At 43.6% G+C, this 19,879-nt stretch overlaps 1 protein-coding gene across 2 annotated transcripts in view; it reads left to right on the top strand.

Annotated features, from left to right (window-relative positions):
- LOC129817185 (kelch-like protein 29) overlaps nt 1–19,879 on the top strand; it is a 369,971-nt gene that overhangs the window by 337,283 nt on the left and 12,809 nt on the right. For both annotated transcript variants that reach the window (XM_055872179.1, XM_055872180.1), the window contains one exon: nt 12,482–12,675. In XM_055872179.1, coding sequence (XP_055728154.1) covers nt 12,482–12,675 — 194 coding nt within the window. The remainder of the gene's footprint in view (nt 1–12,481; nt 12,676–19,879) is intronic.

The raw sequence follows: 19,879 nt of genomic DNA, 5'->3' as shown, positions 1-19,879 counted from the left end.
ACTAGCCAACCTTATTGCCACATTTGAATAATCATGATTTAATGACGTGTCAATCACCGATGGTTTTGTTCTATTAATCGAGTACAATGTACAGGCAGACGGGCACTTTCCATTACCAGTTTATATTGAATGAAGACTATTAGCTCGCAACATGTCTAGCAGTACTTAATAGGGAAAGGGGAATACCTAGTCAGTTGTCCAACTGAATGTATTCTGCATTTAAGCCAACTCTTCTGAAACAGAGAGGTGCGGGAGGCTGCCTTAATCGACATCCATGTCTTTGGCGCTTGGGGAACAGTGGGTTAACCTTGCTCAGGGGCAGGACGACAGATTTATACCTTGTCCGCTCGGGGATTCGATCCAGCAACCTTCCGGTTACTGGCCCAATGCTCTAACCACTAGGCTACCTGATACAGTGATATGGTGTGTAGTTTAACAAGCCTAGTATTCTCTAGTCTAGACTCTAGGACAGCGTTTTCCAATCTCATCCTCAGGGACCACCGGTCCAGTCATTCCACATGTTCGTCCTATTCCACCACAAGGACAACTGATTCAACTTGTCAACTGATCGTCATTGCTTTTGATGAGTTGAATCAGGTGTTCTATATAGAACAACATCCCTGAGGGACTGGTGGTTAGGTAAAGAAGTGAAGATGGTTTTGTTACTTCTTTGGGAGAGTCCTAGGCTGCATTAGAAATGTCTTTTCCCCGTAAAGTGTTGGAATGTTTTTTTATTTTGTTCCATTGCTGTGCTGCCCAGTGAGTTTCAATTCTGTTCTGATGACGTGAATTTCACTTTCTCCGTTTCGTGTGTGTGTGTGAAGGTTAAACTTGTCTCAGTCTTGGCCTTCACAGAGGTATAGGTCTTAGGTAAATGTTAAATGTGTCTTTTCACAACGTTTCATATTCATACCCCTTGACTTCATTGTTGTTACAGCCTGAATTCAAAATTGATCAAGTCGATTTGTTTTACCCATCTACACACAACACTCCATAATGACAAAGTGAAGCATGTTTTTAGAATTTTTTTTGTAAATTTATTAAAAATCAAATACCAAAATATCTCATTTACTTAAGTATTCACACCCCTGAGTAGGTCTCAAAGAGCTTTGCACACCTGGATTGTGCAACATTTGCCCATTTATTTCAAGTTCTAACCTAAATGGCTCCCAATCAAATAAAAAATGCACTGTCATGTTAACAAACAACATAATTATTTGTATTTAACTTTTGATTTAACTGCACAAGTCAGTTAAGAACAAATTCTTATTTACAATGACGACCTACCCCGACCTAACCTTAACCCGGACGACGCCGGGCCAATTGTGCGCCGCCCTATGGGACTCCCAATCACGGCCGGTTGTGATACAGCCTGGCATCGAACCAGGGTCTGTAGTAACGCCGCTAGCACCAAGATGCCGCTGCGCCACACGGGAGCCCCCCTAAAAACAGGACAGGTCAAAGGGAAATGAACAATATGGAATGGACAATCACAACTGTTGTCCAGGAGTTTCACCCCACTGTTATAATTTTGACATGCTGATCATGTTGGAAGAAATAATACTTCTGCATTTCCCACAGTGTCAACACATTGCAAATAGGCTCACCATAACTCCTCATAAAGTTGGGTAGCTTATATTCAGAGCTTAAATAGCCAAAATGATTAGTCACAGGAAACAGGATTAATACAGCCTGCTTTACAAATCGTGGGCCTCCCACACGGATAGGCATTCATAAAATTAATATTTTGTCCGGTCGTGACCAGCCTTGCTTGGCCCAAACATAGACGTCTATAAATTGTCATTTTAACTTTCATTCAGAACCAAAAAATGAGCCTGATTTCAACATCTGGAAAATACGTATTTTCAACGTCTAGAAAATACGTATTTTCAACATTCGGAAAAGATGCCTTTTCAAAAATATGTATTTAAAACGTACAGAGCCTTTCATTCAGAACCTAACTTCAACGTCTGGAAAATACATATTTTAGATGTCATTTTAATATCATTACTGGGACTATTTTAGTTTTGCAGGGTAGATTAATGATGGAATAAAAAAAAACATTTTTTTTAGAATAAGGCTGTAACGTAGCAAAATGTGGAAAAAGGGACGGGGTCTGAATACTTTCCGAATGCGCTGTATGTTGTGTAGTGGTCGACCTTGCCCTGCTCTGGCCTTCTGTCTTGTCACAATAAAAATGTCTAACCTTTCTTCTCAGAAAAACAGTTGTTGCAAACTTCTACAGTAGGTGTTTCTTTTCAGGCCAGTCTCCAGCATTGGACGAAAGCGCATTGTGTAATAATCAACCTTTGTATCAATTCATATTAAATGTAAATTGCACCGATTTTCCCCTCTTCCATCCTCTACCCACTCTCTATTCCAGAGAGGACAGTGCATTACAGTCCATATCTTTATCGTGTCTCTGACACACACTGTAAACTCAGTGAGATACTCACACATTCAGCTAGACGCACACACACACACACAGCTGACTACCGGTTGGAAAAGGTATTCAAGGCATTCAGCCTCCAGTCAGACAGAGAGAAAGGACATTGTGTGTGCGCGTGTTTGTGTGTGGTGGTTTGCGTGCTTACCTTCGTGTGTGTGTGTGTGTGTGTGTGTGTGTGTGTGTGTGTGTGTGTGTGTGTGTGTGTGTGTGTGTGTGTGTGTGTGTGTGTGTGTGTGTTTGCTCCTTGTGGTCCATTGAGGAAAAGAGTGTTAGCCTGTTCACGCCTGTCCCGGTCTCCTCTGTCTCTCCTCTATAGAAGGCCCAGTCTCCACTCAGTGTGGTTGTATAGAAGCTCTACTCAGCCTGGCTGTATAGAGTGGTTGTGACAGTAATCGGCTCCATTGTCTGCCTGCTAGAGGAAGCTGTCAAGCCATTGTGAGAGATACGCCCCCATTTATTCCGTTCTACACACACACACACACAAGCGCCCGTTCACCTCTAGACACACCCTTTCCCTGCAAACACACACACGTATGCATGATACATACACTCACAGATACACACTCTCCCATTTAAACACTCATACATGCACACACGTACACCGTTCATACACTGGCATGGACACACACCCTTCTTTGCTGACAGTACCCATGTAGCACTGAGAAACACTGCTGCACCGCAAAGCAAACCCCTCCAGCCTCTGTCTCCTTTTCCTAATGTGGCATGTTGATGAGCCGTTTGCCTGTGCCTGTGTTTCGGCTTGGTGCTGGGAGAGGAGAGGGGGGTGTGCGGGTCTCTGTAGCCCAACGGCAGAGCTCCGTGATGAGGTAAAGTTAGTTCCAGACCCCTGCTGTGGAGGTCCCCCCCCTACAGAGCTAATCCTCAACTCCCCAGGATTAACAACTTCACAACCCTGTCCCCTACTGTGCAGTCAAGGCTCCGCCTTACCGCCTTCCTGCTAATCCCCCCTCACCCCCTTTTCTTTCCACTCTCTCCCCTACTTTTTACACTCCGCTTTCCCCCCACACCCACTTTTCCACCCCCAAAACACATTCTTGCTCCATCTACCTTTTGCCCTGACCTTGCTCTCCTTCTACCCCCTTATTCTTTCTTCCCCCTTTCTCTTCCCTCCCTCCTCTCTCCTCTCCTTCTTTCTCTCATCCCTCTCTGCTGTGTAAATGGGTATGAAGGCCGATTCAGCTGAATTCCCCTTCATCCTTCACTAATTATCAACCTCTCCTCTCTCTGTCTGTATTTCCCCTCTACCCCGGACGTATGGATGTGTTTGTGACCGTAGGGTGGGTGGGTGGGTGGGTGGGTGGGTGTGTGTGTGTGTGTGTGTGTGTGTGAGTAAGTGTTTGACCTTAGGCTGTGCTTTGCCAGCTCTGTGGGGTGGCTATATGCGTCTCTGATTTAGTCTCCGGCGCCAGGAGGGAGGAAGAACGTCCCAAAAAGTCTAAGAATCATCTTTCTTTCTCTCCTCATCTCTTCCTTCATCTCTCTCTCTCCATCTTTTCGTTTATCTGTTTTACCTCTCTCTCACCCCTCTCCCTTCATCCCTCTCTTACATAGTATTGAGCTGTTGTAGTATACCTGATGGCTATATTAAAGCCAGATCATCTGAGTTATCCCTAACACACCAGCTTCATCCTCCTTTCACAAGGAGGGCCTGAGGTGTGTGTGTGTGTGTGTGTGGTGTGTGTGTGTGGAAGATGGAGAGTATAATGGAACGTGTGTGCACACGCACATGTGTGTGTGCGAAGGCCTGAGGTTTGTGTAGGAGAGGATGATAAAACGGGGATGTCTTGGGAGGCCTGCACCGTCCCTCGTGGGGTTACAGGCGACATCCAGACAAACAGGCATGGCTGAGATGGGTGGGTTAGGCCTCGGCCTGGGGAGAGTATTAGTGGAGGGGAGAGGGTGAGTGGAGATGAGACAGGGAGGTAATGGGTGTGTGTATGTGTGTGCTTGTGTTTTACCAGGCTAATAAACGACTAGCAGACGGTTTTGGGTGATTTCCAGGTTTTACCAGCAGGCTAATCATTTCTCTGTCTCTCTCCCCCTTCCCTCTCCCCCCCCTCTTCCCACCTCCCTCTCTCCCCCCTCTTTCCACCTCCCTCTCTCCCCCCTCTTTCCACCTCTCTCTCTCCCCCCTCTTTCCACCTCTCTCTCTCCCCCCTCTTTCCACCTCTCTCTCTCCCCCCTCTTTCCACCTCCCTCTCTCCCCCTTTTTTCCACCTCCCTCTCTCCCATCCTCTTAGCATTCTATAGATCATTAGAAACATCTCAGGGCTATAAAGAAAGTAGAAAAGGAAAGAAGAGAAAGACCAGACTGACAGGAAGAAAGATAAAGAGGCATTAAACTACAGCTCACACGTCTATGCTAAAGTCAAATTGTTGTTCAATATTTTGTTTCTCAATAGATTATTGTGTTTCTATCTCCTGCCTTGGGTATAGGCTCTGAGATTAAATAGGCTATGATGTCGCACTCCTATCGCACAGCAACATGTCTTCTTGTCTGATGAAACAAAAATAGAACAGTTTGTAATAACCATTGTTATGTATGGTGGAAAAAGGGGGATGCTTGCAAGCCGAAGAACACCATCCCAACCGTGAAGCACCGGGGTGGCAGTATCATGTTGTGGTGGTGCTTTGCTGCAGGAGGGACTGGTGCACTTCACAAAATAGATGGCATCATGAGGATGGAAAACTATGTGGATATATTGAAGCAACATCTCAAGACATCAGTCAGGAAGTTAAAGCTTGGTCTCAAATGGGTCTTCCAAATGGACAATGACCCCAAGCATACTTCCAAAGTTGTGGCACAATGGCTTAAGACAACAAAGTCAAGGTATTGGAGTGGCCATCTCACAAAGCCCTGACCTCAATCCTATAGAAAATGTGTGGGCAGAACTGAAAAAGTGTGTGCGAGCAAGGAGGCCTACAAACCTGACTCAGTTACACCAGCTCTGTCAGGAGGAATGGGCCAAAATTCACCCAACTTATTGTGGGAAGCTTGTGGAAGGCTACCCGAAATATTTGACCAATACTAATTGAGTGTGTCTCAACTTCTGACCCAGTGGGAATGTGATGAAAGAAATAAAATCTGAAATAAATCATTCTCTCTATTATTTTGACATTTCACATTCTTAAAATAAAGTGGTGATCCTAACTGACCTAAGACAGGGAATTTTTACTAGGATTAAATGTCAGGAATTATGAAAAGCTGAGTTTAAATGTATTTGGCTAATGTGTATGTAAACTTCCGACTTCAACTGTACTTCAAAGTAAAAGATCAACTGTTTGGTCACCTGTGAAATGAAACTGTAGGCTGTAAACCGGTTTGCATACAGCAAAACACATAGCTTATCTATTTACTAGGCTACTATAGGCCCAATTAAGCGAGAGATGCACGTGGTAATTTGTTGTATGGCTACTTTAGGAATATGAACCCATACATCCCTATGTCCAATTATTTTAGATTCCAAAAATAAAATGTATAGATTTTCGCTCTTCTCACTAACGGTAAATGGCTGCATGTAGGGCTGTGACGGTCATGGAATGTTGAATAAAGGTAATTGGCCAACCAAATGATCGTGGTCACCGTGATAACCGTAAAAAATACTGACTCTTAACGTTTGCTGCCATAGATATAGAAAAGCTGTCATCAGGGTAAAGGGAGGCTACTTTGAAGAATCTCAAATATAAAATATATTTTGATTATTTAAACACTTTTTTTGGTTTCTACATGATTCCATATGTGTTATTTCATAGTTTTGATGTCTTCACTCTTATTCTGCAATTTAGAAAATAGTACAAATAAAGAAAAACCCTGTGTTTTCAAACTTTTGACTGGTGCTGTATGTAAATGAATGTGTTAAGAGTTCGTATTACCGCTGAAAAGGACTCAACCACACGAATGCCCAGCATTCATGTTCATTACACACACAAAAAATATATCATTTATTTTTATTTGACGGTTATTTTATTTTCAAGACAGTCTTCATCCCTGACCTTCAGGTATACGGTAATATTGCCAGCCTAGCTGCATCTTGTTTGCCATTTGCACAAAATTCTTACTTTTCTGCTTGCAATACAATACTTCAACCACTAGAAAATGTGTGTTCGCACAAAGGACATTCTCAAGTTCAGTTTTTATAAATGTCCATTCTTTGCTGGAAATCTGGCCCTAGCAGGTTTTGGGGAATATTTTGTACAAGTGTGCGTGTGTGTTCTGATCTAGTGTGTGTGTGTGTGTGTGGATTGAGAATAAGTAATTGGTGTGTGACCTACAGTGATTTTGCATGTCCTACTTGACGCCCACATCCAATTAAACTGGCATACCGTCTCTCACGCACTCTCTTTCTCTCTCTCACACACACACACACACACACACACTTTGTCTCCAGTCCTCTCTTGACTGTTTCAAGGTGCCCTCTCAACAGTCTCAAATTAGTGTTATGGTTGGCGGAGGATGGCCCCCCCCCCCCTACACACAGATATGGACAGACTGCAGTGTACAGGGCAGTTTGTAAATTTGTTTATTCACATGGATTATGGGTAAATCTGGGAGGGCCAGTGTAAACGGTCCGGCATTAGATGGTGACAGGGCGTGTGTGTTTCCAGCCTTTTGGGGGCCCTAAGCAACATTTGGTTGGGGGGGCCCCACCTTGTGCAAAAACATTTTAGTGGCCTCCCTCTTGACCTTTGAGATAAACATTTACACACAAAAAAAATCTAAATGCAAAGTTTTGGTCCCATGTTTCATGAGCTGAAATAAAAAATCCCTGAAATCTTCCATACGCACAAAAAGCTTATTTCTTTTAAATGTGCACAAATTTGTTTACATCCCTATTAGTGAATATTTCTCCTTTGCCAATATAATCCATCCACCTGACAGGTCTGGCATATCAAGAAGCTGCTTAAACAGCATGCTCATTACATGGGTGCACCTTGTGCTGAGGACAAAAAAAAATACCACTTTAAAATGTAAAGGTTTGTCACTAAACACAATGCTACAGATGTCTCAAGTTTTGATTTGGCATGTTGGCTTCAGGAATGTCCACCAGAGATGTTGCCAGAGAATTTAATGTTCGTTTCTCTACCATAAACTGAACCAAAGTTTTTTTAGAGAATTTAGTAGTATGTCAGACGGACCTCACAACCTCAGACCACATGTAACCATGCCAGCCCAGGACCTCCACATCCGGTTTCTTGAAACAAACTCAAGGATTGGGGGAGGTGGGGTGCCTTGGATTATTTCGGTCTGTAATAAAGCCCTTTTTGTGGAGAAAAACTAATTCTGATTGGCTGGGCCTGGCTTCCCAGCCCAGTCATGTGAAATCCATAGATTAGGGCCTAATACATTTATATCAATTGACTGATTTCCTTATATGAACTGTAACTCAGTAAAATGTTGGAAGTTGTGTTTATATTTTTGTTCAGTATAGTTTTAAAGTTCATTTCCTGTAAATCTACACATTTTACCATGGTGCGGAAAGAAAACGCTGCCATTTTCGCCCCCATGTGTAATGGGTGCGTGCTGGTGGCAGGGAAGTCAGGCGCAGGAGAGTGAACTTGGTATGAACAGAGCAGTTGAGTAAATGCTAAAAAACTCAGAAAAACAATATATACAAAAATAATATACAAGGGTACAAAACCCATGACACCAGAACATGACTTGCACAAAACATACAACAAACAATCACCGACAAAAACATGAGGGAAACAGAACATACACAACATGTAATTGATGGGATTGATTAGAAGACAAGACAAAACCAATGGAAAATGAAAAATAGGTCGGTGATGGTGGAACTCTCGCAGCATAGAAGGATCCAACACATCCTCCACCAGAACCAAGCATCTCTCCTCCGGACCATACCCCTCCCAGTCCACGAGGTACTGAAGGCCCCTCGCCCGACGTCTCGAATCCAGTATGGAACAAACGGAGTACGCCGGGGCCCCCTCGATTTCCAGAGGGGGCGGAGGAACCTCCCGCACCTCAGACTCCTGGAGCGGGCCAGCCACTACCGGCCTGAGGACAGACACATGGAACGAGGGGTTAATGCGGTAATCGGGGGGAAGCTGTAACCTGTAACAAACCTCGTTCACTCTCCTCAGGACTTTAAACCAATATATACAATATATACAAAATATATACAAAAAGAATATAAAGGGGTACAAAACCCATCGCTCACCAGAACATGACACCAGAACATGAAACAGAGGGTTAAATACACAACATGTAATTGATGGGATTGAAACCAGGTGTGATAGAAGACAAGACAAAACCAATGGAAAATGGATCAGCGATGGCTGGAAGGTCGGTGACGTCGATCGCCGAACACCGCCCGAACAAGGAGCGGGACCAACTTCGGCGGAAGTCGTGACACCATGAAGTGGAGATACATTTAATGTTAATATGATATCTGAATGACTAACAAAATCAATGGGGCCCCTGGACACATGCCCTGCATGCCCGGTTGGTATTTGGCCATGATTACTACAAGTTTATACACTGAGTGTACAAAACATTAGGAACACCTTCCTAATATTTGGTTGCAACACACCCCTCTACCCTTTTGCCCTCAGAACAGCCTCAATTTGTCGGGGCATGGACTCTACAAGGTGTCCAATGCTTCCCACAGTTGTGTCAAGATGGCTGGATGTCCTTTGGATGGTGGACCATTCTTGAAACACACGGGAAACTGTTTAGTGTGAAAAACCCAGCAGCGTTGCAGTTCTTGACACACTCAAACCGGTGCGCCTGGCACCTCCTAACATATCCAGTTCAAAGGCACTTTAATCTGTTGTCTTTCCCATTCACCCTCTGAATGGCACACGTACACAATCCATGTCTCACCTGGATTCACCTGGTCATTCTACAGTACCAGTCAAAGGTTTGGACACACCTACTCATTCCAGGGTTTTTCTTTATTTTTACTATTTTCTACATTGTAGAATAATAGTGAAGACATCTAAACTATGAAATAACACATATGGAATCATATACTAACCAAAAAAGTGTTGAACAAATATTTTATATTTGAGATTCTTCAAAGTAGCCACCCATTGCCTTGATGACAGCTTTGCACACTCTTGGCGTTCTCTCAACCAGTTTCTGACTCTTAGTGACTTGATCAGAAGAACAGGAGGAGGGGAAAAAACATCAAAGGTAGTGATATGACACCCGTCCTTTTTAGGTACCTGCCTGATGTATTGGAAATAAATAATACCTACTGAATAGACTCTCAGCAATAGGGTTACTGCCATTCTTTGATCCTGTTTGCTTTGATTACATGACTGAAGTTTCTGCTACGAAGCTAAATGCATTTTCTTGTCCAAGTAAACCAAGGTCACTATACATTGTGATGCATGGATGGATACCAACTCAGTAGCCTAGTAGCCTAATAGTCAATCCTACAGTATTGTACTGTGTCATTACACAGTACTTGCTTTGCTACTGTATTTATATTACAGTAGGTGTACTGTAATTCTAAATACAGTAACTTACTTGCCAATGATCTGCCTGTAAGTTACTGTCAAATTCACAGCAACCCCTTTACAGTACACACACACACTGTGCCGGTTCCAGGCATAAGCAACATAAGCGGTCGCTTAGGGCCCTTTAGCACCCCCTAGGAACTCAGTCCGGGTCTTGACTTACTATTGAGAGTAAGAATAGTACAATACACAAGGTGCAATTTTGAAATGTGTTTTTGCATCAGCAGTTTTTCTCTAATGTCAGTCACTGACAGTCACTCAATTAACCATGTCAGTGAATTTTTTGATTGGTAGCTAGTCTAGCCAGCTATCTAAACTTGCAGTAATGCCGAATACCAACCGAGCACGCAGGCCACGTGCCTAGGGTCCCTGATCTCCAGGGGGCCCCCATTGATTTTGTTAGTCATTCAGATTTCATCTTAACAAAAGTAATTACAAAATGTGTAGAATTGTAGGAAATTAGCTATAAAACTGCAAACATTTTCTCTACGCCCCATGGCAAAATGTGTAAAATTGCAGGAAATGAAAAAGGGGGGCCACTAAATGTTTTGGTGTGAGGTGGGGGGGCCCCCCCAACAAAATCTATCTTAGGGCCCCCAAAAGGCTAAAGCCAGCCCTGCTTGGACACCAAAGTGAGACTGTAGGATTCTAACGTCACCCAGTGATGATGCAATTAACAAGCTCTGACCCGTGGAACACAGAAACACACACACAAACTCTCATTTAGCATGACGGGGTGACTGCACATTGTGATTTTAAAAAGCTGTCGGTATCAAACGCACATACACGCACAGCATCACACTGCTTCAAGTGTCTTTATAGTAAAATCACAGGTGGCAAACTGCTGCTCTAACTTTACCTCAGCAGGAGAGAAACACATGAGTGGTGTGGAGAGAATTGTGGTGAGATGGAATGCATGCAGAGAAAGAACATGTTCCTTAGAGATGCCTCTCTCTCTGCACTACACTCTCTCCATCCCCTTCGCTCTCCCCCATCTCTCTTTCTGTCTCGTGTTTCCTATGTCAGTGACCTTCATTGTGCGAATAAACAGTGAAGGTCTGAGTCGAGGCACAGATCAGTGTTGTTTTTTCCCCAGGACATATCACACATTATCTTGTCATCTTTGCTGTAACTGAGACCGGGAGAGAGAGTGTGTGTCATAATCTGGAGCTTAGCACTCTACTACAACACACACACACACAGACACACACACACACACATAGACACACGCACACATATACACACACCATTCTTGGCAAGCTAACCTCTATTAAACCCCATTTACCATAGCCTTATTTATTATCAGTTAGGCTGTCTGGGCTCCTATTGTTATGGTGAATAAACTACAGACTACCTGCAGAAGGCTTAACAACAGCAACAATTTAGATAGGGTTTTACCGTAGAGAGGTGGGTAACCCCAACCCTTTAACCCTAACCTTGAACTTACCCTGACCTTAGCCTTAGCTCCAGCCCCAACACTAACCCTACCTCCAGCCCTAACCCCAAACCTAACCACAGCCTCAGTTGTTCAGTGTGTGATGTAATCCCTCTGCGAAAGTTACTCTGCTGGCACTGACCTCCAAACAGCCCAACACTTCCTCCTCCAGGGTACGAGAGATGAAGACGAGATGGAGACCTGAATAGCACTGATAACCTTCTACTTCCATACGTCCTTTTCCCTAAACACACACACACACACCTCGCACATACACACTCCCCCCAGTTCCCCGTCCCCCCTTTCTCTCTCTCTTTCTCTCTCATGGATGTCAGTAGACCCAATGTGTATGTACTGTGAATTAATGACTCCAACCTAAGTGTATGTAAACTTCCGACTTCAACTGTACATACATACATACATACATACATACATACATACATTTTGCCTCCCAAGATCAACAGTTTTTCTGTTTATGATATCAGAGGATTCGCTCCATGTGTAAATAAACAAACTCATGTTTCATCTGACACATACTCCTCCGTTTAGAATCCTTTATTTTTGCAGTAAATGTTTGTTTATGGCCTGATTCAGTCTCTGTCTTGTAAACAGCTCCCCCAGTGACCTTGGCTACTCTCCTCACCAACAGCCAGAGTATTGACAACCACTAAACACACGATGGATGTGGTTTCACACCTATGCTATCTGACACGATTGCATTTCACTCTTCAAACCAATTGGTGTGTAATTTACTTCATTCACACACATGAAAACGCACACAAACAAACAGGGACATGTTGTGCCGGCAGACGGGGCCAACAGTCGTGGTGTCAACCCTTGTCACCTTGGTGTGTATTGGTTTGGTCTTTAAGTCGTTGCCAGGGAACTCTGTGTCATGTCCAAGCTAGCATGTCCAAGCTAGCATATTGCTATGTAATACTGCAGTTTCTAAATACACATTTCAAATGTATTGAAAAATGCCTTGCAGATGAAATAACATGTTAATTATCTCTCCTTCTCCCTCTTGTTCTGTGTGTTGGCATGAGGTATGAACCATCACTAACCAGTCCTTGTCCCTCTCCTCTCCATAGGTACGACACCATAACCAACCAGTGGGAGACTGTGTCTCCGCTCCCCAAGCCGGTGCACTCTGCAGCAGCCACGGTGTGCGGGGGGAAGGTGTATGTGTTTGGAGGGGTGAACGAGGCGGGCCGATCGGCGGGGGTACTGCAGTCATACGTCCCTCAGACCAACTCCTGGAGCTTCATAGAGTCACCCATGATAGGTAAGAGTCAATACTGTAACTGTAACAGCCCTTAAAGAAAAACCACATGTGAAATGTGTTTGGAACACTTCTCATGTGATCAAATGTTTTTACGTGTAGTTTCATGTTATCATGTTTCATGTTGATTTGCATGTTGCCACACGTTATCACAATAACTTCCCACGAGATCACATGAAAACATGTGATTTTGGAACAATTCACATTTGATCACGTGAAATCGGTGTGGTTTTTCCCATAAGGGAGTGCTCTAGCTTCTGCTCTAACTATAATGAACTCAACTGAACAGTGAGGGAATGGCAGAGATGTCAGAAATGTAAAGAGGGTTGAGAGCACAGTTCAACCTACCTCACCGTCCCCTTCCATTTACACACACACACACACACACACACACACACACACACACACACACACACACACACACACACACACACACACACACACACACACACACACACACACACACACACCACCTTATCTAATCCTACAGTACCCCCGGGCCTAGGCATGCAGCAGAAATACATCCGAGGGAGGGAGAGAGAGAGGGGGAGAGGGACGGGGATAGATCGGAGAAAGGGGGGGGGGGGGGGGAGAGTATGATGTAACTGACAGGGGATAGAGGGGTGCATCTGTTAATGACAGGAGCAGAGATTCAGGGCAGAGAGAAGAGGAAGAAGAGAGAGGAGGATAGCAGCCTGTATACCCAGGGTATAACCAGATTCTCATTATTATCTGTTTGGGCCCCTCTCCCCAGCATGAGCTGCAAATGGCTTTTCCAAACACTTATCAACTGGCTATTTCCTGCTTTCACACACACACACGCAGGAACATAAATACACATGCAGGAACACACACACACTATTAGATTGACAGACGCTGCCACACATTCATACCCAAGCTGTTAAGTTATCTCAGGCAGTCACTAATTGTGTGTGTTAGCGTGTGTGAGCGTGAGCGTGAGCCATAACAGTATATTTGATCTTTCAGCTTCCCTATCAAATCTAAACATTCCAAGCAGGCAACCTAAGAAAATTAACAACAATGACAAATGGTTTGATGAAGAATGCAAACACCTAACAAAGAAATTAAGAAACCTAGAAACCAGAAAACCTGAGCCTACGCCTTCACAATGGTGAATCACTAAAACAATACAGAAATAAAAGAAAGAACAGCATGTCAGAAATTAGCTCAATGTAATTGAAGAATCTAACTACTTCTGGGATAATTGGAACATCACTAAACAAACAACACGAAGAGTTATCTATCCAAAATACAGATGTATGGATAAACCATGTCTCCAATCTTTTTAGCTCTATAACAAAGAACAAACAGCAAAAACATGGCTTTTTACCAAATTACCGTACGACAGAACACGTATACACCCTGCCCACCCTTATTGAAATGTAAACAAACCAAAACAAAGGAAAAGTCTTCTCATGCTTTGTTGATTTCAAAAAGGTTTTTGACTCAATTTGGTATGATGGTTTGCTATATAAATTGATGGAAAGTGGTGTTGGGAGGAAAAACATACAACGTTATAAAATCCATGTACACAAACAAGTGTGCGGTTAAAATTGGCAAAACAACACAACAATTTGTTTCCACAGTGCCATTGGGTGAGACAAGGGTGCAGCTTGAGCCCCTCCCTCTTCAACATAGATATCAATTAATTGGCAAGGGCACTAGAACAGTCTGCAGCACCCGGCCTCACCCTACTAGAATCAAATGTCTACTGTTTGCTGATGACCTGGCGCTTCTGTCCCCAACCAAGGAGGGCCTACAGCAGCACCTAGATCTTCTGAAACAGATTCTGTCAGACCTGGGTCCAGACAGTAAGACAAAAATATTGGTGTTCAAGAGAAGGTCCAGTTGCCAGGAACACAAATACAAATTCCATCTAGACACTGTTTCCCTAGAGCACACAAAAAAGATACATACCTCAGCCTAAGCATCAGCACCACAGGTAACTTCCACAAAGCTGCGAACGATCTGAGAGACAAGGCAAGAAGGGCCTTCTATGCTATCAAAAGGAACATAAAATTCAACATCCCAATTAGGATCTGGCTAAATATACTTGAATCAGTTATAGAACACGTTGTTCTTTATGGTTGTAAGGTCTGGGGTCCGCTCACCAACCAAGAATTCACAAAATGGAACAAACACTAAATTGATACTGCATGCAGAACTCTGAAAAAACATCCTCTGTGTACAACGTAAAACACCAAATAATGCCCGCAGAGCAGAATTAGGACGGTACCCACTAATTATCAAAATCCAGAAAAGAGATGTTAAATTCTACTACCACCTAAAAATAAGCAATTCCCAAACCTTCCATAACAAAGCCATCACCTACAGCGAGATTAACCTGGAGAAGAGTTCCCTAAGCAAGGTGGTCCTGGGGATCTGTTCACAAACAGACTGTACAGAGCCCCAGGACTGCAACAAAATTAAACCAAACCAAATCATGAGAAAACAAAAAGGTAATTACTTGACACATTAGAAAGAATGAACAAAAAACAAAGTAAACTAAAATGCTATTTGGCCCTGAACAGAGAGTACAAAGTGGCAGAATACCTGACCACTGTGAAGGACCCAAAATGAAGTCAAGCTTTGACTATGCACAGGCTCAGTGAGCATAGCCTTGCTATTGAGAAAGGCCGCCGTAGGCAGACATGGCTCTCAAGAGAAGACAGGCTATGTGCAACACTGCCCACAAAATGAGGTGGAAACTGAGCTGCACTTCCTAACCTCCTGCCAAATGTTTGACCATATTAGAGGCACATATTTCCCTCAGATTACACAGACCCACAAAGAATTAGAAAAACAAATTAAATGTTGATAAACTCCCATATCTATTAGGTGAAATGCCAACAGCAGCAAGATGTGTGACCTGTTGCCACAAGAAAAAGGCAACCAGGGAAGAACAAACACCGTTGTAAATACAACCCATATTTATGGTTTATTTATTATTTCCTTTTGTACTTTAACTACTTGCACATTTCTACGACACTGTACTTGGAAATAATGACATTTGAAATGGCTCCATTTCTTTAACTTTTGTGAGTGTGATGTTTACTCTTCAGCCTTTTGAATGGAATTGAATAGAGGGGAGAGAGAGGGGGATGGTGGAGAGGGAGCTGGGGAGAGAGAGAGAAAGAGGGGGAGAGGGATGGGGAGGCAGAGGGAGAGCGGGTAAGTGCAGAGAGAGAGAGGGATGGGGAGGGATAGAGGGAGAGAGATGGGCGAGAGAAAGGGATGGGGAGAAGGAGAGCGAGGGGGAGAGAGAAGAGGCAGTATTGGCCCTAGATTGCTACATCAGAGAATTGATCCAAAACAATTATTGTGCACAATTACACGAGAGAGAGAGTGACCTTTAAAGTGATTTGGAAGCCCTCTGAACAATCATGATTTCCGGGTGAATTACAATCTACCTTGACAACAAAACCTTAGTTACATCCTACCTCTATTTTCCTCTTGTTACACAATAACAGTGGCCTGACTACCCATCCACATTGCGCCGGCCAAACGTCACGCCCACTATCATTTCCTCTCTGCGATGAGTCTGGATTTGCTTTCCTCCAGTTCATTGGAGGCTGCTGAGGGGAGGATGGCTCATAATAATGGCTGGAGCAGAGCGAATGTTATCAAACCACGTGTTTGATGTATTTGTTACCATTCCGCTCCAGCCATTACCACGAGCCCATCCTCCCCAAGTACGGTGCCACCAACCTCCTGTGCTGCAATTGCTGTACAACGCCCCTCATTTTGACGTCAAGACAAACGACTTCAAGGATGGCAGATTCAGACTGAATGTATGTAGTGATCGTCAGAGCAGCTGAATTCAATTCCGGGTGAGTTGTCAGGCAACAATAACAGGAAATAACAGGAGACAACATGGGAACAATTAACCTTAAGAGATTGTGATTGGGTCTTATCTAGTCTCTTGGCTGAGTAGACTGAGGATTCATTGTCCCATTCCCCTGTAGTCATTCTGAAGTGCCAGGATGAAATCAAAGGCTTAAATCACTAAGAAGAGACGAGTGTTTGTTTAAATGTTTACATGTGCTGTAGTGGAGCCACTGTCAATGACTGCACGACTTGATCTGTCACTGTACCTCTCTATCCACAGTTAACTAGCACTGTAGTTATTCTGTGACGTCTGGTCCTCAGTCCTTTGTAGTCTAATCAGAGTCCAATCTTATCGGACTTTGTTCGTGTGATGTGTGAGATCACTCCGGTAGTGACTAAGATTGGTATCAGATACCATCATTTACTCCGGCTGCTGTTGGACTAAGGAGAGGAAACAACACGTGTTGAGAGTTAGAGCAGATACGAGACAACTGGTTTCATGTTAGACAGATGTTCACTTCCTACATGTGGAAAACACATCTGTTGACTCCTGTGGTCAGATGTGAAACAAGGAAGAGTTGGGAGTGAAGAAAAGGTGCACTTTCTGCTTTATATGACTCACTACTACTGATTGCCAGCAGCATACCACCCTGCATACCACTGCTGGCTTGCTTCTGAAGCTAAGCAGGGTTGGTCCTGGTCAGTCCCTGGATGGGAGACCAGATGCTGCTGGAAGTGGTGTTGGAGGGCCAGTAGGAGGCACTCTTTCCTCTGGTCTAAAAAATATCCCAATGCCCCAGGGCAGTGATTGGGGACACTGCCCTGTGTAGGGTGCCGTCTTTCGGATGGGACGTTAAACGGGTGTCCTGACTCTCTGAGGTCATTAAAGATCCCATGGCACTTATCGTAAGAGTAGGGGTGTTAACCCCGGTGTCCTGGCTAAATTCCCAATCTGGCCCTCAAACCATCATGGTCACCTAATAATCCCCAGTTTACAATTGGCTCATTCATCCCCTGTAACTATTCCCCAGGTCGTTGCTGCAAATGAGAACGTGTTCTCAGTCAACTTACCTGGTAAAATAACGGTAAAAAAAAAAAAAAAAAAAAAAAAAATCTGCCTTTGAGGTTTTCCTACGTATATAAGAATATTTTGTATAGTATATAAGGCACTTTTAATCACTGGAGGCTCCTGAAAGGAGGAAGGGGAGGACCATCCTCCTCAGTGAATTATCATTTTTTAGATAAAACTATACTCAATATAATCACGTCGCCAAATAACTGATTAAAACACACTATTTTGAAAAGAAGATCTATAGTAGCCTCAACAGCACTCTGTAGGGTAGCGCCATGGTGTAGCCGGAGGACAGCTAGTTTCCGTCCTTCTCTGGGTACATTGACTTCAATACAAAACCTAGGAGGTTCATGGTTTTCACCCCTTTCGATAGACTTACACAGTAATTTTGAAAATTTCCGGAGGACATCCTCCAACCTATGAGCTCTTGCAGCATGAACTGGCGTGTTGTCCACCCAATCAAATAAATCTAGCACTGAAAGCATAAGCTACAGCTAGCTAGCACTGCAGTGTATAAAATGTGGTGAGTAGTTGACTCAAAGAGAGAGAAAGACAATAGTTGAACAGTTTGCATCAATTTATTCTAAAATGAAGAAGAAATTAAGAGAGAGAGCAAGAGAGATTGTCTTTTTTTCCACTTTCACTTACTTAGCTAGCTGGTTTAGCCTACTGAAACACCCTGCTCAAACAGAGGTATGCTATGTTAGCTAGCTGGATATGACTTTCCAACACAACACTGGAACTCTTCCAAGTCTAGGTAAGCTTTTGGTATTACTAATTTATTGCCACCGGGGCCCACCGGTGTAACGGCTTACTGACTACACAAATGATACTGCATGATTGTAGCGGGTCTACTAACGCGTTAGTTATATTAGCAATGCTGACTATGATGTTACTTTATCTAATATGGTGACAACGATGTAGGCTGTGTGTAGCGGTTTGGCTTGGAAAGGTTTTTTCGCCTGGTTACATAACGGCTGATGTGTTGTGCATTGAAGTCCGGAAGAGAAGGAATACGACGTGGCTGCTATGAAAGTGAACTCTGTTTACGCGGGATCAGGGTATACATTCCGCCGTTTCTGTTGAAAAACATTTCTTAAACGGAAGCAAACGGAACAAAACAGGGATAATCATACCTGAATTTGTCCATTAGAAACTGTAGTTTGCAACTGTTGGACTAATGATTACACCCTATATCAGCTAGATGCAGGCAAGAGCGTGCAAGGCGGTATTGAATGTCACTGTCTGTCACCTCATGTATTTCGACCTGTGTGCACCTACTTTGTAAACTTTCATTCATAGGCTAGGTTGTAGCAACCTCATGAGGTATAGGGAAAACTCAAGTATCATGTAGTAGCCTCAACCTATCACTGTTACATTGAGCTGTGTGAATGAAATATGAATGACAGTCATCCAATATGCTGTAATAGAAATAAGGCCGTGCTCATGTAAATAGATATTGTCCTCCCTCATCTTAAACGGCACTGACCGCCACTGCTTTTAATATAGTGCTCAATGAGCTTAATATTCACACATTAGAGGAGCTCATCTGAGGCAGGGAAAAGGGTTTCTGTTGGTAAAGCAGAACAGTGGAACAGCAGTCCCAAGGGAATAGCTTTGCATTCTGTCTCTGGAGACAGTTAATACAAAACCTTCTGTGACTGACACACACTTGCACACACGCAGACATGGCAGCCACGTTGTGTCACTGATAGTGACAGGCCTAGGGTTCTGAGTGTCACAGAGAGAGGGGGGGGGGGGGTGGAGTGAAGGAGAGCGGGACGGCTGAACGACTGTCGTCAGTCACGCCTGGCAAAATGGCATTTTAATTAAACACATCTTGCTTTATAGGCACTGAAGGGGATGTGGCGTGTGTGTGTGTGTGTGTGTGTGTGTGTGTGTGTGGAGGTGAAAAACAAAAACTCTACGATGTATCTGCATTATTCATGATGTCATAAATTGGCCAGCTGTAATCGTTTAGGAGACGATTGCTCTGGGAGAGTGTAAGGTACATTGATAGGTCTTCAACAAGCGTGTGTCCGTGCGTACCTTATATAGGTAAGGAGGAAAGGGGGGTCAGAAGCGAGGTAGAGGTCGTTGCAAAGGTCTAGGCACATTAATACACAACAATTACATTGTTTGAAACTTTATCCACAGTGTAGGGTTTCTGCATGGGAGTTTGATTAAATTCCTACCTTACCCAGGGTGTTTTGTGTATGATTGTTTCAGCAGTAAGACGGTAGAAGTCTGTCCCCATTGTTATCCCCCATTTTCTCCATGCAGAAG

The sequence above is a fragment of the Salvelinus fontinalis genome, chromosome 20 (assembly GCF_029448725.1).
Source record: "Salvelinus fontinalis isolate EN_2023a chromosome 20, ASM2944872v1, whole genome shotgun sequence".
In the NCBI taxonomy this organism is placed as follows: Eukaryota; Metazoa; Chordata; class Actinopteri; order Salmoniformes; family Salmonidae; genus Salvelinus; species Salvelinus fontinalis.
This window is presented reverse-complemented; position numbering and strand designations above follow the sequence as displayed.